This window comes from Erithacus rubecula (assembly GCF_903797595.1).
Source record: "Erithacus rubecula genome assembly, chromosome: 1".
Taxonomy (NCBI): Eukaryota; Metazoa; Chordata; class Aves; order Passeriformes; family Muscicapidae; genus Erithacus; species Erithacus rubecula.
The window spans coordinates 80,489,141-80,514,367 of record NC_136658.1 but is presented as its reverse complement, the minus strand read 5'-3'; the positions used below and the strand labels follow the sequence as shown (position 1 = coordinate 80,514,367).

At 40.1% G+C, this 25,227-nt stretch overlaps 1 protein-coding gene across 1 annotated transcript in view; it reads right to left on the bottom strand.

Moving 5' to 3' along the window:
- Positions 1-24,851, bottom strand: part of OCA2 (OCA2 melanosomal transmembrane protein) — a 180,534-nt gene extending 155,683 nt beyond the window's left edge. The window contains exons 1-2 of the mRNA XM_079311855.1: positions 24,798-24,851; positions 23,498-23,591 (exon numbers count right to left, since the gene is read on the bottom strand). Coding sequence (XP_079167981.1) covers positions 23,498-23,536 — 39 coding nt within the window. The 5' untranslated portion in view covers positions 23,537-23,591; positions 24,798-24,851. The remainder of the gene's footprint in view (positions 1-23,497; positions 23,592-24,797) is intronic.
- Between the last annotated feature and the right edge of the window lie 376 nt (positions 24,852-25,227).

Genomic DNA, 25,227 nt, shown 5'->3' with positions numbered 1-25,227 from the left:
TGGTAGGGGAGCACAGCCTTGTCAGAACACGTACCTGCTCCTCCCTGCGGAGATCTCAGCACAGGACACAGGTACTCCTGCAGGGCTGTGGGGCAAAAATAGCACAATAATAGGCTCTGCTTCAGTCCCAGTGGGAGAAATCACTTGAAACTGAAATGACAAACAGCTAATTATGATTTCATGCAGATTTGAGCTCTCATGGCCTTGCAGATTAGAAAGGAATGGAAGTTACTGAAAAAAGAAAAAAGACTGCACATACAAGCCACCACAAACACAGGTCTTGACTCCAGGTAAAGGTAGGCTTGCTAACTAATCTAAATCACAAATTCCCCAGGTGGCATACCCTTCCCAGTCCTGTATTTCTATTTCTTTCTATTCTCAATGCCCCTGGTTCTCATCTCCTAGTATTTTTCACCTGCTTATAAGCAGATTGACAGACTTTGCTCTTCCCATTGTTGCACAGAAGCTGGAGTACTGTGTCCAGTCCTGGTCCCCACAATTCAAAATTGATGCACAGACTAGACAAGTCCAAAGGAGGGCCACAAAGATGATCAAAGAGCTGGAGAATCTGCTCTATGAGAAAAGACTATAGGATTTAAGTATTTTCTGCCTCAGGAAGAGAAAGTTTAAGGGGGACCTCCTTGTAATTAAAGTAGTTGAAAGGTGAATACAAAGAAAACAGGCTCTCTCTTCACAAGCAGCCACACAAAGGAGAGAAGAGACAATGGGAATGAGTTGCATGAGGATAGATTTCATCTCAATACAAGAAAGAAGTTTGTTGCAGTAAGAATAACAGCAACATCCCCAGGGGTAAAGGTTTCATCACTGCAGATTTTGAAGGCATGACTAAAGGGACCAGATGATCTCACTGAGGCTCCCACAAAAGGCTGGACCAGATGGTCTTTCATGGTCCCTTCCAACACGAGTTGCTCTATGAGTCTATGATTAACAGCCAGGAAAAGATCAACAAAAATAACCCTTTTCTTAATTGTGCTTTATTGGTTTTCTTGGAAGGGAGAAAAATGAAAGGGAAGGTAGGGAGAGTGTGGCAAGAAACTGAAAGAAAGAAGGTATCATCTATTGTTTTCACAGGGCATAGCTAGCATACACCAAGAAACACTAAAGACACTTCAATCTTCAATGGATTATACCTCTCCTCTAGATATTTCCATAGAGGGATGCCTGGTGTAAGGAGCACAAACCCAGGTGTAGTAAAACCAAACATCTGTCACTGAACTGGTCCAGGGCTTCTCCATGGCCTGAAAACCACAGAGCTTTTGTGATCAAAGACAAGATCCTGAATGAAAGTCCTGGAAAGCCAAGTTTGCCACTCCTGCATGGAATTTAAAGCTGAGAGGTGTTAGGAGGACAAACACACATCACACAGAGGCCACCAACGCTGTATTGTCACCTCTGCCCTACTGCCTGCTGCCCTACTAGCACCAGTTTTAACCAATTCTAAAATTCCAAACTGTCTTCCTTCCAAAACACAACTTTGAAATGCAAATACTTCCAATTCCAACTAGAGGAGACAATTGCTTCAGTCTCACTTTATATATTTACATATTGGTTTTATTAAGATACTCTGCAAATTGTAATAGAGATATCTGCCCACTTATTCCATTTTTCATAACATTTGGTTTGTCAGAGCTCCCACTGTGAAAATACACAGATTTTGAAATGATGTCATACTGTGGAAATGTTAAACCTACAGCAACTCTGGCTGTACTATCTTTTAAATGACAAAAATCTGAACACAACCTCTGAAATTGATCCTTTCTCACCCTCTAAGTGGGATTTTTTTATCTTGAGGTGAACAGGGACCAAATCAGACAGGCTCTTGTATGTACAAAGCTTTAGCTCGAAAGACATTTATTTTCAGAATTAACATCAATGAAAAAAACAAAAGAATGTCAAGGATGAGAAGCTTGAGAGAAAAATCTGATGTCTAGTTTAAAACCCATAAAATTGCTTTATTGTACATTCAGAAAAGCTTTGCAAAAAAAAAAAAAAAAAAAAAAAAAAAAAAAAAAAAAAAAAAAAAAGATAAACAAAAAAAAAAAAACAGCATCATTTTGCCACAAGAGGCAGGCTTGATTGTGAATACTTATGTGGCTAAAACATTGCTAAGGCAACTATCTCCATGGTATCTAAGCTTCTAAGACATCAGTGCATTCAAGAAATTCTCGAATGATCACATCTCTCTGTAGTTACAGAACTTCACTTTTATTTCTTCTTCTTTTCTCTTACCTTGCAATGCCTCCATCAGCAATGACACATAGGTGAGATGTTACCATGTGAAGATAAGGAGAGATTTAGCCAAGAAAAGTCTATTTTGGGTACATTCTGGAGCTATACAGAAGCTAGAGTTTTTCAGACACAACTAGAACAGCAACTACTTATCTTGTGTTTGGCTAATGCAGTAATAACAAATAAATTAAATAAATAAAAGGGCTAATACAGTATTTGAGCTGTATTTGTTACTCCATTTCATCCCTTCCATCCCAGCCCAAGCAGCTAAACATCTACTTTAAATGTACTAGTGAAGAAGTAATTTTTTAGGTGCAAATAAGATCAACAGGTTATGTCATTTTATTTAGAGTCTTTTAGCACTTAAAAATCAAGAATTTAATCTTAGGGTCCACATCTGCTCAAATACCCAGAAAAAATGTTTCCTGTCTTCCTCATCCTATTATTTATCAAAGCCCTTTTCCACCAAGACTGGAAAAAAAAAAAATATTTCTCCTTCACTGTCACCTTCCCATTATCAAGCAGAAACTGAAATTCTAAAAAATTAGTAGCTGAGGAGAGATATATATATTCTATATATACATCCCCCTCCAGGCATGCATCTCCCAACAGCTTCTTCACAAGTCAGACAGCTGATACTGTCCCTCCTCTGGCAAAAACACCTGCAAGTGGTCACAGCAGCATGAAGGAGAGTAGTTGTTTTTAGCCTGAGGCCCATAGAAACTGAGCAAGGCTTTAGTACTGCAGCTCAGAAATCCTCCCACCACAGGCTTATCCTCACATGGCCATTGACACACATAACCCTGGCCCTGCCATCCTGGGGACATGTAGAGGAAAACTCAGCTGAAAATCTACCCCCAGAGTTAGAGTCTAAAATCACACACACATACACATGCTCCCACAATGCCATTGCCAAAGCATTTATTTATATATATTTATTTTGAGTAAAGGAAAGGTACTGCAGTACTAATGTTGACAGGTTGCAAACAAGAACTCTTGGTATTTAATTGGTGTGTTTTCTCTTATAAATTGGAAGTGTTTCTAGCTGTAGAAAGGCAGGAAGGCTGGTTTGGATACACAGAGTGTGAGAAATCCCATTGACATCTAGGATTTCGCAATTCATTCCAGTGTTGCTGTTTTCCACAAAACCCTGCCTACCCTACATGTATGATCCCCATTATCTCACAGGGTGCTGTTAGAGATTGCAGAGAAAAAGGCTGTGCAGAGCAGACCTCTTGCATGACTGGGAAGATAATGGAGCATGGTGTACAGAGTGGGGCTGCAGGACAGCCCACAGCAGATTGTCACTCCTGACTCTCCCATGGTTTTGGGGTTGTCTTTTCTTGCCATCCACCAGTGGCAAGAGGAGAGGTGGGGGTAAAACTTTCTCATTATGCACCAAACATACAAATAAGGCTCCATGAAGTTCCTATCTAAGATTCCTGTCTAAAACTCCCTGTTTTTGTTCCCCATGAGTTCTTGTCCCGGGGCTGCAGGGAGGGCTGCACAGCAGGCAAAAGCAAAGTGATGGGCTATAAGAAGCTTTGTCTCCAACAAAGAGACAAAGCAACAAGAAATGGTTTCAAGCTGCCCTCAAGAGAGCTATTCCCAGGTGGTGATTCCCAGGCACACCCAACACTCAAAGCCCTGATACCTTGTATTCTCTCTGTCTCACTGGGTTTTAAAATGTTTAAAAAAACACATTTGCAGACTGGCAGAATTTAACAGCTTTCAGCAAGTAGCTACATTTCCTTCGTCAAAAGGAGGATGTTTGCCTAAGAGCAGTTTGTTTTCCTAATCCATGTACTAGATGGTGAAACTCACTGGTTGTGGGGCAGCATGGAGCCGTTCCCTGTGACCTCAAATTCCATGCTGTTGATCTGGGATGGACATCCACGTGTCCAAGAAAGTGACAAAGGAACGCAGCTGCAACACCTTGAGGACTTCAGCAGAAGACCCTAGATCCCAGGGCAAGATGGCCTTTGCTGCACTTCAGTGCCTTCCTGCAGCTGGGAGGAGGAACAAGGCTCCTAGGGACTTCCCAGCTCAGCAAGAGCAGACCTTACTGATGCCACCCTGCTGTTCAGAGCCCGCTGTGTTCAGACCTGTGTTTCAGGCAGGAGCCCCTGGTGCACACAAGAGGCTTTGGCTTCATTAGTGCCAAAGTACATGGGCTGCTCTCGGGGCTGACGGGGATCCAGCACCACTGCTCCACTTGAGGACTCAGTGAAACAGGGAACAGGAGAAATCTTGCTAAACTCAGCCTCTGCAAAGGGAAGGGGATGTGTGAATTGGGGTGGGGGTTAGAATAAGCGGGTCTGCACCAGAGGGGCAGTGAAGGAAGCTGAGGGCTTTGACAGAGTGCATGGACGGACTTCAGGGGCTTATTGTACAGGCACGACTCAAAACAGCTGAAAGGGGGAGATAATCTGCAAGGAGAAAGCAAACAAACAAACAAAAACCACGCACAAAAACGAAAAAAAAAAAAAATAAAAGCCAACCAAACAACCCCACATAACATCGTGAGGAAACCTTCCGCCAGCCATCCGCGGGTGCAGGCTGCCGCCTGCCGGCTGCCTGCCCACAGGCCAGAAACCGGCTTTCCCCAGGAAAAAAAAAAATAAATAAATAAACTCCGTAAAGGCGAGTCCACTTTTAAAGCGAATGTCAGAGGAGTGTCCGTGCCCCCGGGCCAGAGGGTGGCTGCAGCAGCCGCCTAATGGTACACGGGTAATTTCATCTGTAATCAGTCCTTAAGAATTTCATAGAATCACAGATCAGTTTGGGTTGGAAGGGACTTTATGAACATCTAGTTCCAGCCCCCTCTCATGGTCAGGGACACCTGCCACTAGACCAGGTTGTCAATGCCCCATCCAGCCAGAACTTGAACATTACCAGGAATGGAACACCCACAGCTTCTTTAGGCAACCTGCTCCAGTGCCTCACCACTCTCATAGTAAAAAATTTCTTCGTCATTTCTAATCTAAATCTCCTCTCAGTTCAAAGCCATTCCCCCTTGTTCTATCTCTACATGTCCTAGCATAAAGTCCCTCTCCAGCTCCCTCACAGCTCCTTTGGGTACTGGAAATTGCTATTACGTCTCCTCTTCTCCAGCACCTCCTCTTCTCCAGGTGGGCAACACAAACACTCCCAGCCTGTGACCATCGGAGACAGGCTCCAGCCCTGCAGCCCATGGAGCAACCCCATGGTCCTTCCCTGGACTCCATCCAGCAGGTCCATGTCCTTCATATGCTGGAGGCCCCAGAACCAGACACAGTGCTCCAGGTGATTTTTACATTCTAAGGAGTCTCTTCTGGCTCAATAGAAAATGGTAGAGACTCCCACCATCAGTCGAGTATTCCTGTTTAAGAATAATTTCCCCATTTAAGCATTGCCTTATGCAAAAGATCCTCATAAATTAGGAATTTTTTGGGGTTGGTTGTGGGGATTTTTTTTGTTGTTTTTTTTAAAGAAAACCCTCTATTCCCAAGTGTCTATGTGTCAATGACTGGGTATTGTTCAGTATTTTGTTTAAAGAGTTAGTTTGAGGAGTCCTTTAGAAGAAGCTTTTGCTGAAGGAAGAATGTTAATGAAGAGCTAGCAGCTTGGACTTTAGGAGCAGGGAGCACTATAGGAATAATGACAATCAACAAGCAAAAAAAAAATCCAGATAAAACAGTAATTTCCTTTTTCCTTTCTTATTACATGTGCCAAAGATGTCACTACAAAATTCATTCATATCAATAAAGTGTTTAATCAGTCACAGATAAATTGCAATGCATTTTAAGGTTATCTTCCCTTTCACCACTACCTTTACCTCCTAGGTCCCTGGAGATCCTGTGGAGGGAGACAGGCACTGACCACCCAGCCTCCCTCCATCTGGCCTGAGACAGGGTCAGTGCACTGTGCTTTAGGATATTTTTTCTAACTGACCAACAAAAGACCTGGAGGTTTGGGGGAGATGTGTGTTGTAAAGACATCTCATTTTTGAGGATCTAATTTCCAGAAATACCACTAGCTTAGCTGGAGTCAGTGGGAACTTAACTGTGGCACCAAGTAAACCAGTTACTGGGACCAGCTCAGGGGCATAGTCCTTTGAAGATTTACTGAATGCTGTCACATCACTGAGCCAGTGCATACACTGGAGTAAATTTCTTGCTGATAAGATGAGCAAGTAAAGGGGGTGGGAGGGCAAACATCACTGTTAACACAACAAGCCACTGAACTTGTTCTGCCAGAGCTATTCTATAGTGTGAAAGGTGCATCATCTGTGCACAGGGTCAGTGAGGCACCTTCACTGGAACCAATGTGCTGACCACAACTTAAGACAAATAGGAGAGAAAAGCAGCTAAATACTATAAAGTACAAAACCATAAACCATACCATAAACTATAAACTTTACCATAAACTACCATAAACTATAGTTCATGAGCCCAGAGATTCTGGGAGCTGTGTTCGAAGTATGCTGTGTCAGGAGGAGAATGGTGTAATTCTAAAACATACTTCTTTGGATTTAGGTCCTCCTTTGGGAAAAAAAAAGAGACACAGACACTAGAGATCACTTTCAAAATATAGATTAACTCTACAGAATGTGCAACTTACTCTGATTAGAAGATGCTTAGAAATCAGGCAGTTATGAAATGGAAAAGACTCAGTCTGCTTCCTGTCATGACCCAAGTCTAAACCCCAAGAAGGTTTTTTCTCTCCTTAAGCTATGCTTTTTATGCTATAAATTTGATGTTTCTGTATTTTCTTTAAAATGTGATAAATATACCATATCTCAAGAAAGATAAATAGCCTGTTGAAGTGTCCAGGGCCTTTCATGGCACCTCTGTGCAAGAATGTGAAATGATTCACACTCTTGAGTAAAAACTTCAGCATTCTAACTCTGCTGGAGGACTTCTAAGAGCTTTTTGCTACTTCTATTTTGCACTTCATAACCTTTCCTTACATGGAAAGACAATGAGATCTCACATTCTTAGCTCACATTGAAGAGCTTCTGTGGGTAACTGCCAAGGTCTCGAGGTAGAGACAGGCAAAAAATGCCCAACTCTGCAGCCTCAGTGAGGGTCTTCAGTCTCTGAAATCTTTCAGTACTTTGAAATCTTCAGTATCTCCCTATAGGTCTTTATTGATTAGTAGAGACAGATTATGTTATTTTCTTTTAGGCATGTCAGACTAAATATATAGCAGTGTTCTGTCTTGTTATTTGGTGCATATGAAGGTATTTTTAGTAATGAGCAAGACTGTAGGAAAAGGTTAATTAGCTGACATTGTATTTTGAAATTGTTAAAATAAGCCTGGTTAATTTCTGCTTTGTTTCAGAAATAAAAAATCAGGATGACAAGTGGAAAAGGAATCTCTTTCCTGGGGGGAGGATGTGGAGGAATTTCTTAGCTTTATTTTTCTAATGAATATTTTTCTAATAAATATTAGATGTTCATAACAAATTATTATTCAGACATTCAAGCTGAACACCAAGCTCCTAAAAACAAAATGCAGGGAAAAAATGTATTATTACCTCCTGAATGGCATGCCTAGATGATTGTTATTCTCACGATGTCAATTGTTCTTATGCTTAACTTGATAAACTGCAGGTGCTTGAAATTGCTGCAATAGCTAGAATACTGATACACAACAAGGGTTTATATCACATTTCTCCTGTCTGCTTTTAGCCTAAATTTACTTCATAGAAAAGGTGATGAAAAGGAGTCTCTTTGCACAAAGGAATTAGAGCCTCCATATGCCTTGGCAGCTGTACAATGGAAAAAAGATGCTGCCAACAGGTGCAGAAGAGTAGAGTTCACGATATTGCTGGTTTCTTCTTTATTGCAAACATGCCACAAAGCAGAATAAGATGTTTTCCTGGAGGACCCAAGTGCTAATGGATGTAACAGTGGGTTAGATTTGAAATTTTCAGCTGTCCTCTTTACCCTAGTACTATCAGGACTTTGGTTTGTGAAATGCCCATTGGTGCAGCAACTATTTCAAGTGGCAAACAAAGCTGCATACTGCTTTTGATTATATAATTATACTTTTGAAAATTAATGTAAAAATTCCATATGGCTAGACTCACTATGGCTCACTGCAGATAAAAATAACATGATGTGTTGACACTGACCATAATGCATGCAAGATAATTAAACCAAAGAGGGGACATTCAGGGAGATAAGTATTTTACATAGATTCATTTCCATATTCAATTCAGAAAAAATGTTTCAGGTTTTGTTTACTTTTAAAAAATTGTTTTATCTATTTAAAAAATTGTTTCCTTCCTGTACTAAACAGTTTCATGGCTAAATTCAGAAAATATTTATCACTACAGGACAAAATTATTTCCTGTTTTACATTAATTTTTGCAAGCAATACAAAAATAATATTCTTCTGAGACAGTGATGAAGAAACAAAGCATTCCAGGAGGCAGACAGTGACTGTAAAAGGATGTAGCTGTACTGATTTCAGACATCAGTAGTACTTCTTCTTTCCAAGACAGCCAAACAGATTTGGTTCTATTCCCATCAAATTTTGCCTTGATTTTAGCCAGGAACTGGTCAGACCCAATTGAGATAATAAGTCTGTTTGGATTAAAAACTTCAGTGGTATTCTAATAACCTGTTCTGGTATAAATCAAAAACAGACTGAGCTTACATTGAGCAAGCAAGGGTGAAAATGAAAACAGATGCATTTAGATCATTCTTTTCTGGATTTGGGCACTCTGTTTTCACCCTCCTGCTGAACAGAGTTTTTTACCTCCCTTGTTGCAAATGAACTTGCTTTTATGCTTTTACACAAGAGAAGGAAACACAGCATCCTCAATGAAAACTGTTGTGCTGTTGAGGTCACTGGTTCATGTCATAGTCCTGAAAGATTCATTAACTCCTTTCTCAGCTATAAAGCATTCTTACAAAACCAAGAAGCTGCAAACACATACTATGGGATGTAGATTTGTGAAACTGGCAGCTTTCTGGAGTGTTAAAGCTTATGAAAATCCAAATCCAATCTAAAATGTATGGAATGTGAGTCTTGCCTTAGGGCTTTATCCAAAATACACTGAGATTAGGGAGAGTCCTTCCACTGACTTCAATCAGTTTTGGATTGAGCCTCTCAAAGATGTAAAACAGAGACTTAAAATGCTTAGATTGTGGATGAGATTTGGTTACAAAAAGAAATTTTCCAAGTTCAAAACTCAAAGGGGAAGCCTAAATAATGGAATCTCAGGGCCAGAAGGTCAAAATTACACAGAGGAACTGCACCCTTCATGTTTTCAAGCTGGCAGCATGAGCAGAGGAAATGTGAGAAGGGAAGGACACCAGAGCAGCCCCAACCCTCAGTATGAGTAGTAGATATGTTCAGACTGATGTATTTCCATTTCCTATGACTGCTCCCTGCCTACCACAGTGTTCTCCTCCTCCCTCACCCATGGGCAACACTCTTCTTATGTTGATGGCAATGTGATTCTTTTATTTAGGTGAAGTGTGAACTATTTTATTTAGGTATCCCTGGGAAGAAGATGCTTCAAATTTAGCACAGAAGCAGAACTTTCACACCACAGTAAATAGGAAAAGCATTAAAATCTCTGAAGTGTTCAAGTAATTTAAATGTTCAGCGGCTGGGGATTGCTGTAAGCATTTAAGAGGAGGGGGTGAAGCCACAGCCTAGCAGCTGCTGGAGACAAGATGAAATTTTCTATTCCTTGCTTTACTGTATATTTAAGCTTGTCTCAGGGTTAAGGTGTACCTTGTCTGCCAAATAACATTTTTGCATCAGATTTCATTCAGGAAAGCTATAAATTATTTTCATACTTGGAGGAAATACATTATTGTAGGAACAGGAACAGCCTCTGCTCATCAAAATACTCAGCTTATGTGTGAGAGCACACCTGAATGTGTTTTCCTGACATGGGGAGTGAGGGTGGCCTCTCTGTTCAGATGATCTAAAGCAAGCTGCCCCCAGCCAGTGATGGTGTTTGTTGGCGCTCACGGGAGACAGTGCGCTCCTGGGCAGAAAGTTCACTGCACAGGAGGGTCATTAGCGAGCCCTTCTGCCAGGCAGCCCGAGTCTCCAGAAGGTCTGCAGCAAGAATGCATTTTTGAAGCAGCTGCTTAAAGATCTGAGGGAAACTTGGCTGGAAGAACAGCCACATGATCCTCCAACCCCTCGAGTATTTTTGGCTTTCAGACGCTAAGTCCAACGTGACATGACAGCCTTACACAACCAAAACCTTACCATCAACCAACAGTGACAGCTAAACAGAATGGGGAAGGAGACATTCACCCACCTTTCCCTGTCTTTATTTTTACTTATCAAAGCTTTTTAGCCTCAAACAGTTCAGGTGGAATTGAAAACATCCCAGAGTGGCTCTGGCTGTGGTGCAGGGCAGCACAAACATGCATGAGCACTGTGAACATCTCGTGTCAGGACAAACCTACAGGCACAGACAGCTCTGGGCTTTTGAAAACTTTGGATGAGTTTGTTTTATCTCTAGCTCTAGCCCTCCATTATCACACTACTCATTTAAAAATGTGTACTGGAATATAGCCCTAAAAATATAATTTTCAGGTTATAGAGCTCAACAGAGGGCTGGAAGAGACTATCACCTTGTCATGTGACAATTGGTGTCACTCTGCTCTTGGTCCCTATCCTTATATTCTGAAAATGACACTCTATTCCCACTATGGTACAGGTACAAATAAGAGGAAATGAGATAAAACTGTAGGGTGTGACACTCATGCTAATGGCTTTACTCCCAGCCAGGAAGCTGGAGCTAGATATAGTTGCACTTACTTTAAATCCTATTTTCACAGTCAAAGTGGTGTAAATGAATGCTAGATTTGGTGGGAATAAGGACTATTATCTTCAGAAAGACAAATTGATCTCTCTAAAGTTCACAGAATACAGATTTTTCTTTATCCAATAAAATCTGGAAATCTTACCCTAGCAGTGATAAGAAAGTGGAAGACAATGACTAGATAATTTTGTGCATCCCAAAGTCTTTAATTTAATCATGTATCACTCTTCAGGAGATCTGAAGATGTTATGCATTATTCAGAGATATATATGAATTTCACATCAAACCACAGATATTTGTCTCTTTTGCTCCATACACAATCATTCCTAGAGTATGGATAATTGATGAATAAAATAGTCTTCTTTGGATTTATCAAAGTTTACAAAAAATTCCTCATAGTAGAAATAGTTCTGAGTTAACAGAGAGACAAAAAATTCTAAATAATTCTTCTGACAGACAAGTAGTCTGTATTTTAAAACAAAATATCAGTTATTTGAAAGCAAATCAAGTCTCTTTGATGCTCAGAATTGCAGCTCAACTAATGTAGAGTTTAATACACTACAAAATTCTTTAATAGGGTTCATGAAATGCGTTGCATCCAAAATGATAAACTTTTTTTTTTTTGGCAGGGGGTGAGGAGGGGTACTTTAAAACAGTCTGCAGGTAAACACATAATAATCTTATTACCAACAAAATCAATTACTTTCTCGTCTGTTTCATTAAAGCCAAAAAGTTGGAGCTCTGAGTTAATTTCTACAACAGATTATAATTTGTGGCTGAACAAAATCAATACATATTAGGAGAGAAAAAGCTGTCTACAATGTGTGAATGACTGATTAACATATGGAACCCATTTGTAAAAGAAAGCATAGCTTTGTTTCTTTCAAAATATAAGAAAAAAAAGTAAAAACTGTTTAGCCTCAGTATTGCTGGAACTGAAGTGAGAAGTTTCTCTTTGAGAGCATAGACTCCTGTAGTTTAGGGTTACATGTCCCAAAATTATTGGGATACTTTTGCTTAATGGGCAGAAATGTAATTTAAATTTTTATGGCTGTAAACAGTTTTTAAGGCAAGTCTTCTGGGCCCATTCAGAGAAAACATCTCTAGAAACAGACCCATGCAAATAATAAGTCCAGCAACAAGGACTGAAGTCGGTTTACAAAAAAAAAAATTGAAAATGAAGCAATATAGCAAAGAGCTGTGGCCCTGAAAAATGGTCCAGCATTGAACAGACAAAGCAAAGCCACAATCTCCTGCACCACGTAGCAAAAGGATGAATACAACCCCTGAAGATATAAGTGGGTGGGAATTGAGACTTTTTTTTCCCTCCATGGAAGAATTTGTTACCCACCAAGTTCTGGGTAAAGTTCTGGGGTCCCCTTTTGGCATAGAATTTGGAAGGAGTGAGATAGTACAGAAAAAAAGAGCCTTCATGAAAATAACTCAAGGGCTTGAGAAATGCCATACCACAAGAGAGATTGAAGGTATTTCATCAGCTCCCATCTGCATTTTTAAGAAAAAAAATGTAGCAAAATATGTACTGGGCTACCTTCACAGAGACAAAATATCTGGTTCTAGAAGGCTCCTGAACTTAATGAAAAAGGCATGACACAAAGTGAAGACTGGAAGCTGAAGCCAAATAAATTCAAACGAGATACAGCCTGATCTTTATTAATTTCTCTGTCATCACACTGATTAGGCACTGAAACAAACTACTGAGGACAGCAGCCTGGCAATGTCTTCTGGACTGCAGCTATCAGTGGGACATCAGCTTAGATAAGGCATGACTCTCAGTCCAACACTTGGAAAACTGGCTGAAATGTGCAAATGTGTGATAAGAATGTGAGAGATGGAGTCAAGATTCCCCCTCAAGACGCAAACGCTATAAAAGTACAGCTGTACAGATTTGCTTTTGGTGCATGATCTCAAATTCATTTGAGGTTCATTTTCCAGCTGAGGAAGTAAATCAGTCTCAGTATCAACTGGAATTTGGTTTTCTAAACCTTAGTTTTGCAGATCCTTGATAGCGATGAGGAAAAACAGAAATGGTTACCGCAGCAGAGAGAAGTTGTTTCAAAAATTCTTACAGTAATCTGTTACTTTTGGACCTATAAAGACTTAGGAGGTGAATAAAAAAAGGTGAATAAAAAAAGGTGAATAAAAAGCATCTAGTAATTGAGGGGGGTTTTTTGGCCATTTACATGTTTTAAAAGCAATGCTTCTGCCAGCAATTTTCACTGAATGCTGTTATATATAGAGCCACTCAGCAATGAAATAGGAAGCTGTAATCACACTCTGTATGCTTTGCCAGCCCTTGACATGGGCTGAATGTCTGAGAGGTACTGTAGTCAGATTGTCTTTTTTTTCCCCCTTTCTTAATAATAATAAAAAAGATAATAAAAATCTGTCTTCAGAATTTCTCTATAAAACGGGAGAACTCATTAGCTGAGCGACACACAAAATGCAGAGAGCTTATTATTCTTTTGTGATGAAGATACCAAGTTTAGCCAGACATTGTATTTTAATTGGATTTTCCAGCAGTAAAAGTAGAAGACTCTCAAAATGAGCCCTTCAAGGGAGAAGAGGAATGATTCTGCTCTTTCCCTTTGAGCCCCTGTGCCCAACAGGATGTTTCTGGGTCTTTGGCACTCATGATTCCAGTCCCAGTGGATTGGCTCATTCACCTTCCCTGCAGAGGGGGATTATAATGATGACGATGATGATGATGCCTGCAGCATCCCCTCCCAGCCTCAAGCTGATGAACCAGCAGAAATACCTTCCAACAGGTCATGCCAGAGAAGGTCTTGGTTATATGCTCCTCTTGTCAGCCCAAATTTTGTTTCAAAACTGAAAGGCCTCAGGCTCTGTTTCTCTTGGAAAGCTGCTAAAAGGGACCCTATGCCCAAGGAGAGCTTTCTGGGCTCAGTGGGATCCTCAGGCATGCCCAGATGGGGTCTCACCCAGCACCAGCACATGCACAGATGCTTTACTGCAGCTCATGCAGGGAATGCCCAACAGCCTTGAAAAGGATGTCACTGACTCGAGCTGTGGTTCTAATTCTCTGTGTGGCATAATAAGGGATTCTGGAAAATGAAAGTAGAATGTCCTTTCTTCCTTTTAACACTCAGAGCATGGGTAAAAAGCTCATGGCAATCTACTTTCTTATGTAGCTTTAAAATCTTTTGCTCTTTAATGTCCCTTACAATGGCAATGAGATCAAGTATTCTTTCAGCAGGTCTGCAGATGGCACAAAGTTGAGCAGCACAAGTGACACAACAAATGGAAGGGATGTCATCCAGGGGAACTGGGCAAAGCCTGAGAAGGAGGCCAAAAGATCCTCATGACGTTCAACAAATCCAAGTGCAAGGTGCAGCACCTAGACCAGAGCAGTCCCAGATAGAGGACAAACAGGGAGAAATAGTCCTTGGGAGCAAGCCTGTGGAGAAGGACTTGCAGGTTCTGGTAGATAAAAAGTTGGACATGACTGAGCAATGTGCACTCACAGCACAGAAAGCCAATTATGTCCTGGGCTGCATCAAAGTCAGAGTGGTCAGCAGGTCAAGGGAGGGGATTCAGCCCCTCTGCTCTGCTCTGGTGAGACCCCTCCTGCAGTGCTGAATCCAGCTCTGCGGTCTCCAGCACAAGACAGACATGGACCTGTTAGAGCAAGTCCAGAGGAGTGCCAAAAAAAACAATCAGGGGGCTGGAGCAGCTCTACTCTGAAGACAGTTTGAAATAGTTGGGGTTGTTCAGCCTGGAGAAGAGAAGGCTTTGGAGAAATCTTATAGTACCTTCTACTACTTAAAGGGAGCTTATAAAATGGAGAGGGACTTTTTACACAAGATAGAGATAGGACAAGGAAGAATGGTTTTACACTAAAACCATTAAACTTCATTGTGTTTTCTGCACGCATGCAAATGAACTGGTTTAATATTATTTAATTTGGACCATTTAATTTGGTGAAGCTGAAGCATGAGTGTCATGGCAGAGTTGAGTCTTAAGCTATAAACAGTAAGGTAAGAAAGAGATGCAAAGAGGTGCTATAAGGAACAGTGAGAGGGAATGGAGAAAAAAGAGTGACTGCTGACCTGCAGGAATTTCATCAGTATCTTATCAGACATTCAACTCAGGATGATTTCCTTACCACTTTCCTTACCAAATACACACCTGCTAGCACTTAAACAGCCTCTACATCCAAGATAAGATAAGGACCAAGTATGAAATCTGAAGCACAGAAAATGTTAGCAGAAGAGTATATTCTCATGGCATTAATGACCACATAGCCTTTATAAAGATATACACTCTGAAGTCATAACCTTCATATATTGGGCACATATGGGTGCTAGCATGGAGATACACAATACCAAAGATGTCCCATGACAGAAGTGACCAAGTCACACACAAATTAGTACCTACCTGCTGAGAATTTTTTTGAAAACAGGAGAAAGAGTGTCTTTCTGATATGAAAGAGTGATATGAGGAGTGTCTTCTGATACACCAGCTCCTTGCTCAACACCAGACTGAGGTTTGATTGTATGCAAAGTTATTTTAGTTTTTTAAAGACCAGTTACCATTTAGATTATTGAGAGACTCTCTGGCCTCTAGCTAAAGCAACCAGTGCCACTGCAAAGTGAAGTTTGTCTGTTTCAGGGTTTCAGATACTTTGGGTTTTCATTAGGATTTGAAACATCAACTGCATTTGGGTGCATCACACACAGAGAGCGTAAAAGGGAAGCAAAAATTTCAACATGGCTAAAGAGAGATATTAGGCAACTGTCTTAGTAAAGAGAAGTACACCATTTCTTCTGGGCTGGAAAAACAGAAGGAGTCAGGAACAGAAACACATTACAATACCTCATATATCACCCTGCACTGGCTTTAGCATTCCAAATAGTAATAAAAGAAGACAAAAGCACTTCCTTAGCCATCTGTGGCTACATCTGTGCTAGTTATTGGTGTGGCACAATAGGAAAGAATCTATAGGGTGAATGATGCTGAAGACCTAAACAGTACTCTATTTACATCTCAGAAAGCTTTAGTGCAGACTATCCCTTGGGTGGTCCCATAGACCCAGCAGTGGTGAGAGCACATCTCTAGGTTAAATCTCATCTGCAAGTAAAGTTTGTGCACCCTAAGACTGTTCCCCCACAAAAACAAAAGCACGGCACTGGGGGGTTCAGACACACACTTCTAATCCACCTTCCAATGTGCCCAGTAAGACTGGAACTGGCATCCATGAGTAGTTATAAAAATGGAGGAAAGGAAAATGTGTGAAAAATTAGCATCCACATCCTAAAGAGAAAAAACTACAAAGACAAACTTGTAACTATAGACACCACTGAACTGAGAGCTCCTGCATAACTGTCCTCAAGGATGGATTGAAATAAGTCATCCTGTCACCTCTGGCAGGTCCAGATAAAACTGTCATGGATGATGTGGAAAAGTTCACTGCTTAGTGGATTTAGCAGAGCTACCAAGGACAATGCACAGAAAACATCAAGGACAAAAAGAAAATTCTTTACCACATGGGACTTTAAAAAGCCCACATTAGATTATTCATTGATATCAAAGCCCATATTGTTCACTGAAATTACTCAGCTTCCTTCTTCAGAAGAAAAATGTCACAGCATTGTACAACACTCAGGAGGTAAGGAATGCTCCCTAGCAGCCTGACATGAAATGCTAATGCATCACCAAGGTCACCAAGGCTACAGAGAGCAACAGCCCTTAGATTCTTAAACAAATAAGAGTTCTAACTCTAGATGGTTGTGTATGTGTGATTGTGATATCTCTTTTTTCAAAGATGCTTTTCTGAGTCTAAATTCACATTTACTTGTTTTGAACTCCATTCATTTCCTGTTTTTTTATGTTTACTCAACTAGGAAAATTGCTTGGAGGCAGGCACAAGCATGATGCACTGGCTGCTGCCCAAACTTGCATATGAACTTAAATGCCTGCAGCTGAACAAAACAACAAATACACAATGACACAAGAAACTCTCCTTTCATTCCCTTCCTCTGTTGAAATATTTGCAAAAATATTTCTACTCCAAAACATGTACATTAGATTGTAACACAGTCATTAGGATATGTGATCATGTCAGAATGCCATCTGTGGAGGAGAAACCACAGCAGGATTAACATTTAGACACTACTCAGCAAATCTGCTCATAGTCATCCAAGGGCATACTTAGAGACTGGCCATCCCAAAACAGCTCAGAGCTACATCCCCTTGGCCCTAAATCCCAAACCTTTCCCCAATCTACAGAGTCTTGCAGCTCTTGAGCAGGTAGCTTTGTTCTCCACAACCCACTGGACTTCCAGGGCATAAACACATCCAAACACCTGCTGAATGCATAAAAATACCAACTATCTACAACTTTCTGCTACAAGGAGCTCCTGACCTATGACACTTCATTGTAAGTGATATTTTATTAGAATAAGGCTCTTCCCAGACAACAGCAAACATTCTTGTTAAAAACAAACCAAAAGAGGGACTCTAAAGTATCAGGAAGACCAAAGGTTTCTTGCAAATAGAGGGAAGCTGGGTTAAAATATCTGGTCCAAAACTAGATTTCATTTGAATGTCCCACCAGACCAACATTTGACTTGATGTTGGATAGTCTACTGCTAATAAATACCACTACAAGTTGTTGGAACTATACCAGTTTCTGCATACTGGCTGACCATAACCATTCCTGTGCATCTCTTGGTTCAGAGAAAAGGGCACTTGTCAGCCTGTGGTCATAGCACTAATTTTCTGTGGGTAAGATGAAGCTTGAAGTTTCTTTCTTCCATGGAAGATCAGAAACCACATGAAACTCCACTGTGAAGGAGAACACAGTATAAAGAGCCATCCAGTTTGGAAGGCCTTTTGCAGATTGCCTAGTCCAGTCCCAACTGAAACCAGTGCTGGCTTCAAAGTTAGCCAAGGCTAATGATAGACCCAGTGCTATTAGCTGGGGTACCAAAAGCAGCTCAGTGTCTGGGCCAGGCACTTTCTGAGCACGTGAACCCAGTGGGAATGGGCTCCCAGTAACCAGTAGGTTTATGGCTCCTGGGAGACACAGATATGAGTGTGTGTACCTCGAGGCCAAGCTCAGCACAACCACTAGAGTGTCCTTTGGGGAATCTTCGTGGTGCCTCCTATTTCTGAATTCTTTATTTCATCTCAACATCAACAGCAAATGTTTTTGAAGAGTCACAGTGTCTGAGGACCAGGAGCCTAATCCCCTCTCCTAAAGGGTTTAGGCAGAAACAAGTATCTCCATATCAATTCACAAGGTCAGTTTTAAAAGCTAATATAGGTCCTTATTTCATCGAGTGCCTCATGAAAAATTTATTCTTCACCCTGTCTCTGCAAGCCACCTCCTGAAACTATACCATAGGCATGCCAGGTGAGGGCCAGACTGATCACACATGAGACCAGCCAGAGCACTTGGCTGACTGACACTCAGCCCTCAGCTGACCAGCCAGACTGTTATGTAAAATTCCTCAGAGAGCAGTGAGGCATGCCCACTCAGACACCACCAGTCTGAGGAGCAGCCAGATGCAGGACCCGCTGCGGGAGGAGGTGGAGATCCACAAACAGAGCCCTGTCTTCCCTCATGCTTACTGAAACACCCCAGTTCCCTGCTCTGCCAGAGCCTCCCTCAGGCTGCTGCATGAAGAGCCATTTGTGGGCTGTGAGTTTGTCCAGCTCAGATAAAATATAACTGTCCACTACTGCCTATAGTTGAACACTTTTTCTCCTAAGTGTCTCAGCTACTTAGTGTAACACATTGTAAAGTAATTTCAATGAGAACTGGTATCTGCTGTGTGAGACACAGGTTTCTATATTAACCTAGCCCCAGTCAGCACACTATGAAATTTTCTACTAAATAAAGGGCATATAAGCACAAGACTGTCAATTAAAAAAAAAAAAAAAAGACATATTTGCAGTTAAAAAAGCAAATATGAGCCTATTGTTGAAAAAGTCAGGTCTTTGATTGAATCTTGAGCCATGTTTGAGGATATTTAAGGCTCTTTCAATAGATTTTCTTGTGCCTATTAGAGAGTGTGTTCAGCTCTCTTGTTTTTTACAGAAGCACTGCTGAAGTGTCTCTGCCTGTCCCTACCTCACCAATTTTCAGCAGCTTCAGCTTTGAGGCATTCAGCTGTCTGTCCGTGTATACTCCAAGACTTAATTTGGGGTTTTTTTCCAATTGCAGTGATATTTATATTCAAAGTTCTGTAATTAGCCCCAGGCAATTCACAGCTGCCAGGTAAAATTCTACTTGCTACTGGTGAGACAGAGCAAGAAAGATTAATTACAATAAGGAAATTAGAAGATAATTAACAGTGACTTACAAATATACATTTTGTCCTTGAAAAGATAAAAGAAAACATATTGCTGGAGCTACCAAAAAATGTAGAAACTATTCTTGCTGTAAACAGCCCCTTAAGCACAAGTATTTCTGTATACATTCCTAAATACAAATGGCAAATATTGAAAAGTGCTTTGAGTGAACATTACTGATGATGAACATTACTGATCATAAGTGATACTGCTTTGACAAATATTTCTACCTCCAGAACTCTGATTAGACTGATTAACATAAATTTCTAAATTCCTCATTTATCATGAGATCTCCTCAGTTTTGTGCAATTTATGGCAGCTTCTATAGCATGAATTGTACCAGCAACTAAAACTAGAGACCAAAATTAATAGGGACGGTTTGTAAAGATAAAGCACAAAAAACAGGCATGCACACATTAAAATGGCTCCTTCATAATCACACAATTATTGGATGATGTCTCTAGAGATGAAGAAATATTGTCTCAATTATGCTTATGCCTTTATAGTATGATTAATGTATGACTTAAGAGAGAATGTGATTTAAGAGCAGTAGTAGCTGGTCAATTAGATCCTGAACAGTTGCATGATCTCTCCAATTTACACATTGTGCATCTTTTGGCATTTTTCGCCTTGTACCTGCTCTGTTTCCAAGAAAATTGTAAAATCTCAAATATTTGTTATGCTATGGATTAAATATGGTTTTCACAAAGCAGTTTAACCAATCCAGCTGTTCTGATCAAAAAGCTAATTGCAAACTTGTAAAACTGCAGTCATAATAAAATGCATTTCTTGTACAAGCAATTATGAAACACTGTATTTCTTTACTTCTCTGAAAGAGAACCACTTTGAGAGGAAATATCACACATAAATGCCCTTTGATGGTGTTCAAGAAAAAGGGTCTGGCGCCGAACATCACACTTATATTTCTGCTTTGATTTAGTTTCAAACAAACCAGTAAACTTCCCAGCACCCCCACTAAAGCAGCTCCCACATGGTGCTGCTGGAACTGCACTTCAGTGCACTCACCCTGCTGCTCCTCCTTGCAGAGCACAAAATACATCCCAGCTGTGCCTCACACCCTATGGGATAGCTGCTTCCCTGCACAGCAATGAACAAATCCATGATAATCACAAATCCACAAATCAAAAAGTCGTGCAAATCAGCTGGCTTAATGACACTGGGCTGGGAGGAAAATGTATGTTTCAAGTCCTCCTGGCCTCATAGCAGGTAAAAAAATGAGATTCTTAACAAATTATCCCATGAACAATAGAAAAGAAAATATTACACAATTAGATGTAAAGCCTGAGAGCAGAGCAAGCCCCTGGTTTTGAGTCAACCTGGGGGCACCCCAGCATAAACAAGCTCCTCTCCTTTATTCTTGACTAAACATTTCTCAGAACTCACCATATCAGTTGGGAAAAGCAATGGCACCACTTCTAATCCTGCTGGGAAAGAGTGCCCTGTAGGCTACCTCGGTTAGGCTGCTGATAACTACAGCTCAGCTGTGGCATTAGCTGAATAAGGCTCATTCCCCAGATCCAAACCTCTGGTGGCTGACCTGCTACACCACAGCAATATTAACAGAAAGCAGTTTTGTTGGGGCTGAGCAGAATTCAAAAGCTGGGAACCAGTAGGGAAAAAAAAACAAACCACAGCCCTCAAAAAAATGAAACAAGGAAAAAAAACCAACTTGGCTGTCCCTTTGAGAGAAGCAACCAGAAAGACCATAGACCAGTTTATCAAAAAAGAATAATTAATGCTGTTGTCAATTTTGAAGTTGCAAGTTGTAAGACTCATCATGCCAAGATTCTTTATGTAATTAAAAAAGGAATGTAGCAGGTGTATTGTCTATGCTACCATAAACAAATAATTGTAATGATATGTGTAAAAGAGGTGAAGTTTTCTGCTACAAGCACTTGATGTCAGAGGAGAAAAATGGTTAGAGGAACCTTCAAGCTTTGTATCCACAGGGTGTGCTGGCAGTGCTATTGATCAAATAAATGCAACAGTAATTACCCCTCCCAAAAGAGTAAAAATTTGCATGAGTTTATGCAAATTAGGAAAAGCAATGAGCATCAAATGAGCCCTCTACTGCCTTGAGCCAACTTACACTGCAAGCCTCCAGAGTGCCATTCACCATGGAAGAAGATCAGGACATCTGCTCTCAAGAGGTGGAGGGGGAGAAGGGTAGTGGAGATGGCTGGGGAATGGCAAGCATATTGAAAAAATCTGTGGAGCACAGATGTCTCCATGCCCTCCTTTATCCTGTGCCAGGTACCTAATGAAAAACTTGAACAGCCCCTCAACCTGTTGCATTTTCAGATGCTCCATTTATAAAAACCATCATCTCTGAGAAGTACAGAGCCCCAGAAATCCTCACTGTGGCTGTTGCTACCAGTTATTCTCTTTAATAATTGTTTTACTCTATTTTATAGGCTCCTGAAATACCACTGACCTGGTACCTAAACTAACTGAATGCTGCAGAAGGATTTTTGCCAGCCTACACCTTCTTTTGTTTGGTGCCATGAAAATGGCTTCAAAACAAGCTGATGCATGCAAGAAAAAGGCATTAATCAACCAGAAGATACAGTACCCTGCATAGATGCATCCATTTGTTTGCTGAACAGGAACACAGTTTTTATTCCAGGCTATCTTTACCCATCAAAAAAGACACAAGAGAATGGTGCAGTCATACTTCTGCAGAAATCAAGACATTCAATCTTTTCAGCAAGATCACAGTATCAGGGCTCAAGCATGGAAAACATGAAAACCCAGATGTTGATTTATGGCTGAATACATTTTTATGGTCATCATATGGATGACTGAATGGATGGTTTTGGCAACAGTGATGTAGCTTTTTTAATGGATGCAGAATGCTTTTTCTTCTCTCAGGCAAATTAAAATATCAGTGGGTTCACATCTCTTTCCTGTTAAATATGTTCCTATCTGGACACACAGATTTTAAAGTAACTGATGATCCTACAGTGACCACATTAAAAAAATCAAACACCTGCCAACCAATACCACAAAGCTTTCTGAGGTTTTTGAGATAGTGTTCAATTTGTCCCTGCTCAGAGCAATGACACACAGAATGTGCTTGTCAGAAACAGCAGGTTACTGCAGTATTCTGTCTTCTTTGCCCAAAAATTGTAGGAAAGTTCATCTAACCTTTGCCATACAGATTTCAGCAATTTTGTTGTCTAAGTAGGACAGGCTGACAGGGTTTTGTAAAACTCTTGCAGAAGAAACCAGATCATCACTGCATTGATAGGCAAACTTTATTGCAGTATTAACACAAGGTATTAAGATTAATATTTGGTCTTGCCTCAATTTCAATTTTCCCCTTTGTTTCTAATTGAATGAAATAAGCAGAAATTAAGACAGTTCATACTTTCTCCCTAAAAATATACTGGCTATGTGGCTATTCTACAAATGTACAAAAGTAATTTACCAAAATCCCAGCAGTTTAATCTATTATGTGAAAGAGCAATGGCCAAATCTTAACAGTATGAGCCTGAAGGCTTTCTGCTGTAACAGGATTTAGCAATAACTTTTAATTGGCAGTTCAAAGTTAATCCACAGGGGAAAATGTGATCTGGCAAAAGCACTCAGTCACAGAACGGAAAAAAAAAGAAAAAAAAAAAAAAAAAAAAAAAAGAAAAAAAAAAAAAAACAAAAAAAAAAAAGAAAGAAAAAAAACAACCCACAACTGTGGGATCTTTTTTTCTCAGTACTTTTGCAGCTATTGCTATTGAGAAACATTATATAAATAATTGCTGCATTGCCTCAGTCTAACAAGGCTCTTCTTCTGTGATACATTTTATCCCTTTTGTATTTAATTAAAGTGGACAAAAGTTTAAATTTTTCAGTTCTCCTAGTATATATATGTGTTTATATATGTGTAGCTTCATTTAACAAACCTTCTGAAGGAAAAATCAGACAAATCCCTTAGACTAATGCTCTCCTGTTCCTTTTTTCTCCTTTGACATCAGGCCACAAGCCTGAATTTTCTTGTTTCTACTCAAGCAACATCCAGAATGTTTGTAGTGAGGAACCATTTCTCCTCCTAGATTTAGCTAGGAAAAGCCCAAAACACTGATAATTTTTCTGGATCGTACTCACTAGGATGTGTTCAACTCTAAATGTCAGCAATTCTGCCATCCATGGTTTCTCTTCTTTGTTCCAGTGATGTTTCAGACTAACTCATGGTGCCCTGCTGAACACAGAAGACAACATAAGGGTTGTCATAAGAGAAAACTGATGAGGTCCACACCAGCCTCCCACCATTAGACCAAATTCTGCACAGAAAGCTGAGCTTTTGGCAGCTTATGGCTGTTGCCCTCATGGAAATACTGGGAATTCTGATGGCAGCATGTGAGAAAACCAACTGTTTTTGTGAGAGTTCAGAAAGAACATAAGTGTCTATGTTCCATCTATGACTGTATTAACAAATACAGAAAGTTTCCTGCATATTAGCTGAACAACTCTTGAAAGCTGCAGCTCTGCAACATCCATTTCATATTAGTTATATAGATTTTATTTTAAAAAAAAATCCATATAAACATTCCCCTTAGAAAAAGGTTATAACTACATTTAAGTAACTGACCCCCTGACTTCTCACCTTAAGTTCCATTATAAATCAGACATCCACAGCTAATTTGTAAAACCTCAAGCTCTTGGGAAGTGGAGAAGTTTTTCACTCTTACTCTTTCAGCAAAAGCAAGGCTGAGCAGAACAGACCAGCCCATTGTTGGTCTGCAGACTGCTCCCTTGCTGGCAAACTACTCCAGCAAGGTGACTGGAAAAATCACAACAGCTTGTTACAAATGCAGCCAACATGAGTAAAATCCATGAAAAGGAATGCTTCAAAAAAGTTCAATTTTTTTTAAGTAATTTAACCTGAGAGATGTATTCACTCCACATCAATGTGTTATCCCCAAACACAGACCTAAACATACTTTTTAAGCACAAAGCTTCATGTTTTACAGAATATCTAGAACAAAAAGTAAGCCTGAACTTCTTCCCTTATAAATTGAGTAGGAAGGGCAACAATAAACTACATTAACAATAGCTAGAAGTTTGAATCCTTAAAGAATCTGCAATCTAAAATAAGTTAAACCAATCTTTTAAATATAAATATCCTAAGAAAGATTAATTTTTGAGACAATGTAAAGGTAAATAAGAACACAACCAAAAAATTTAATATTATAACATATACTCCATGTGTCTCACTGATTTTTTAACATGCTGAACATTTAGGTGCACATAAATGCTGTCCAGAGAACCTTCACTGATTGCAAAGTTTGACCAGCTTTTAATACAAAAATATTTTATTGCACATATAAAAAGTTATCCTCACAAAATACCAGAACTGCATTAAACTATTCTAGGAAATATTTCTAGTTGAAAAATTGTCTTTTACCTGCTCTTTTGAAGAATTCTTGAAGTGGTTCTTTTGTTTTGAAAGAAAAACCTGAAAACTAAAAAAAAAAAAAAAAGCACAAAAATAAAAGGTTTGGTTCAGCTGAAGGAGCTGAGAGATGTCCTTTGCTTCCTGGAGAGTTTATTTGGGTAAATAACTTTGCTCCTGTAGAATCCAGCTCAGTTCTTTGTAGTAAGCATCTCTGGATGGGGAGAGAGTGACATTGCATTCTCTGCACACTCATAAATGAAGCAGGAATTCCCAGATTTGCCATCATGTGATTCCAGTGAGGAACTGGCAGTCGACTTTCTCCCAGCACCCGTTACTCTCTGCCCAGACACAGCTCTTCCAAAGCCTGAGATGGCTGCAACAAGTGGCTAAGAGAGAAGGAGCACACAAATCATGATCAGCTTCACTGAGCAGACATTTA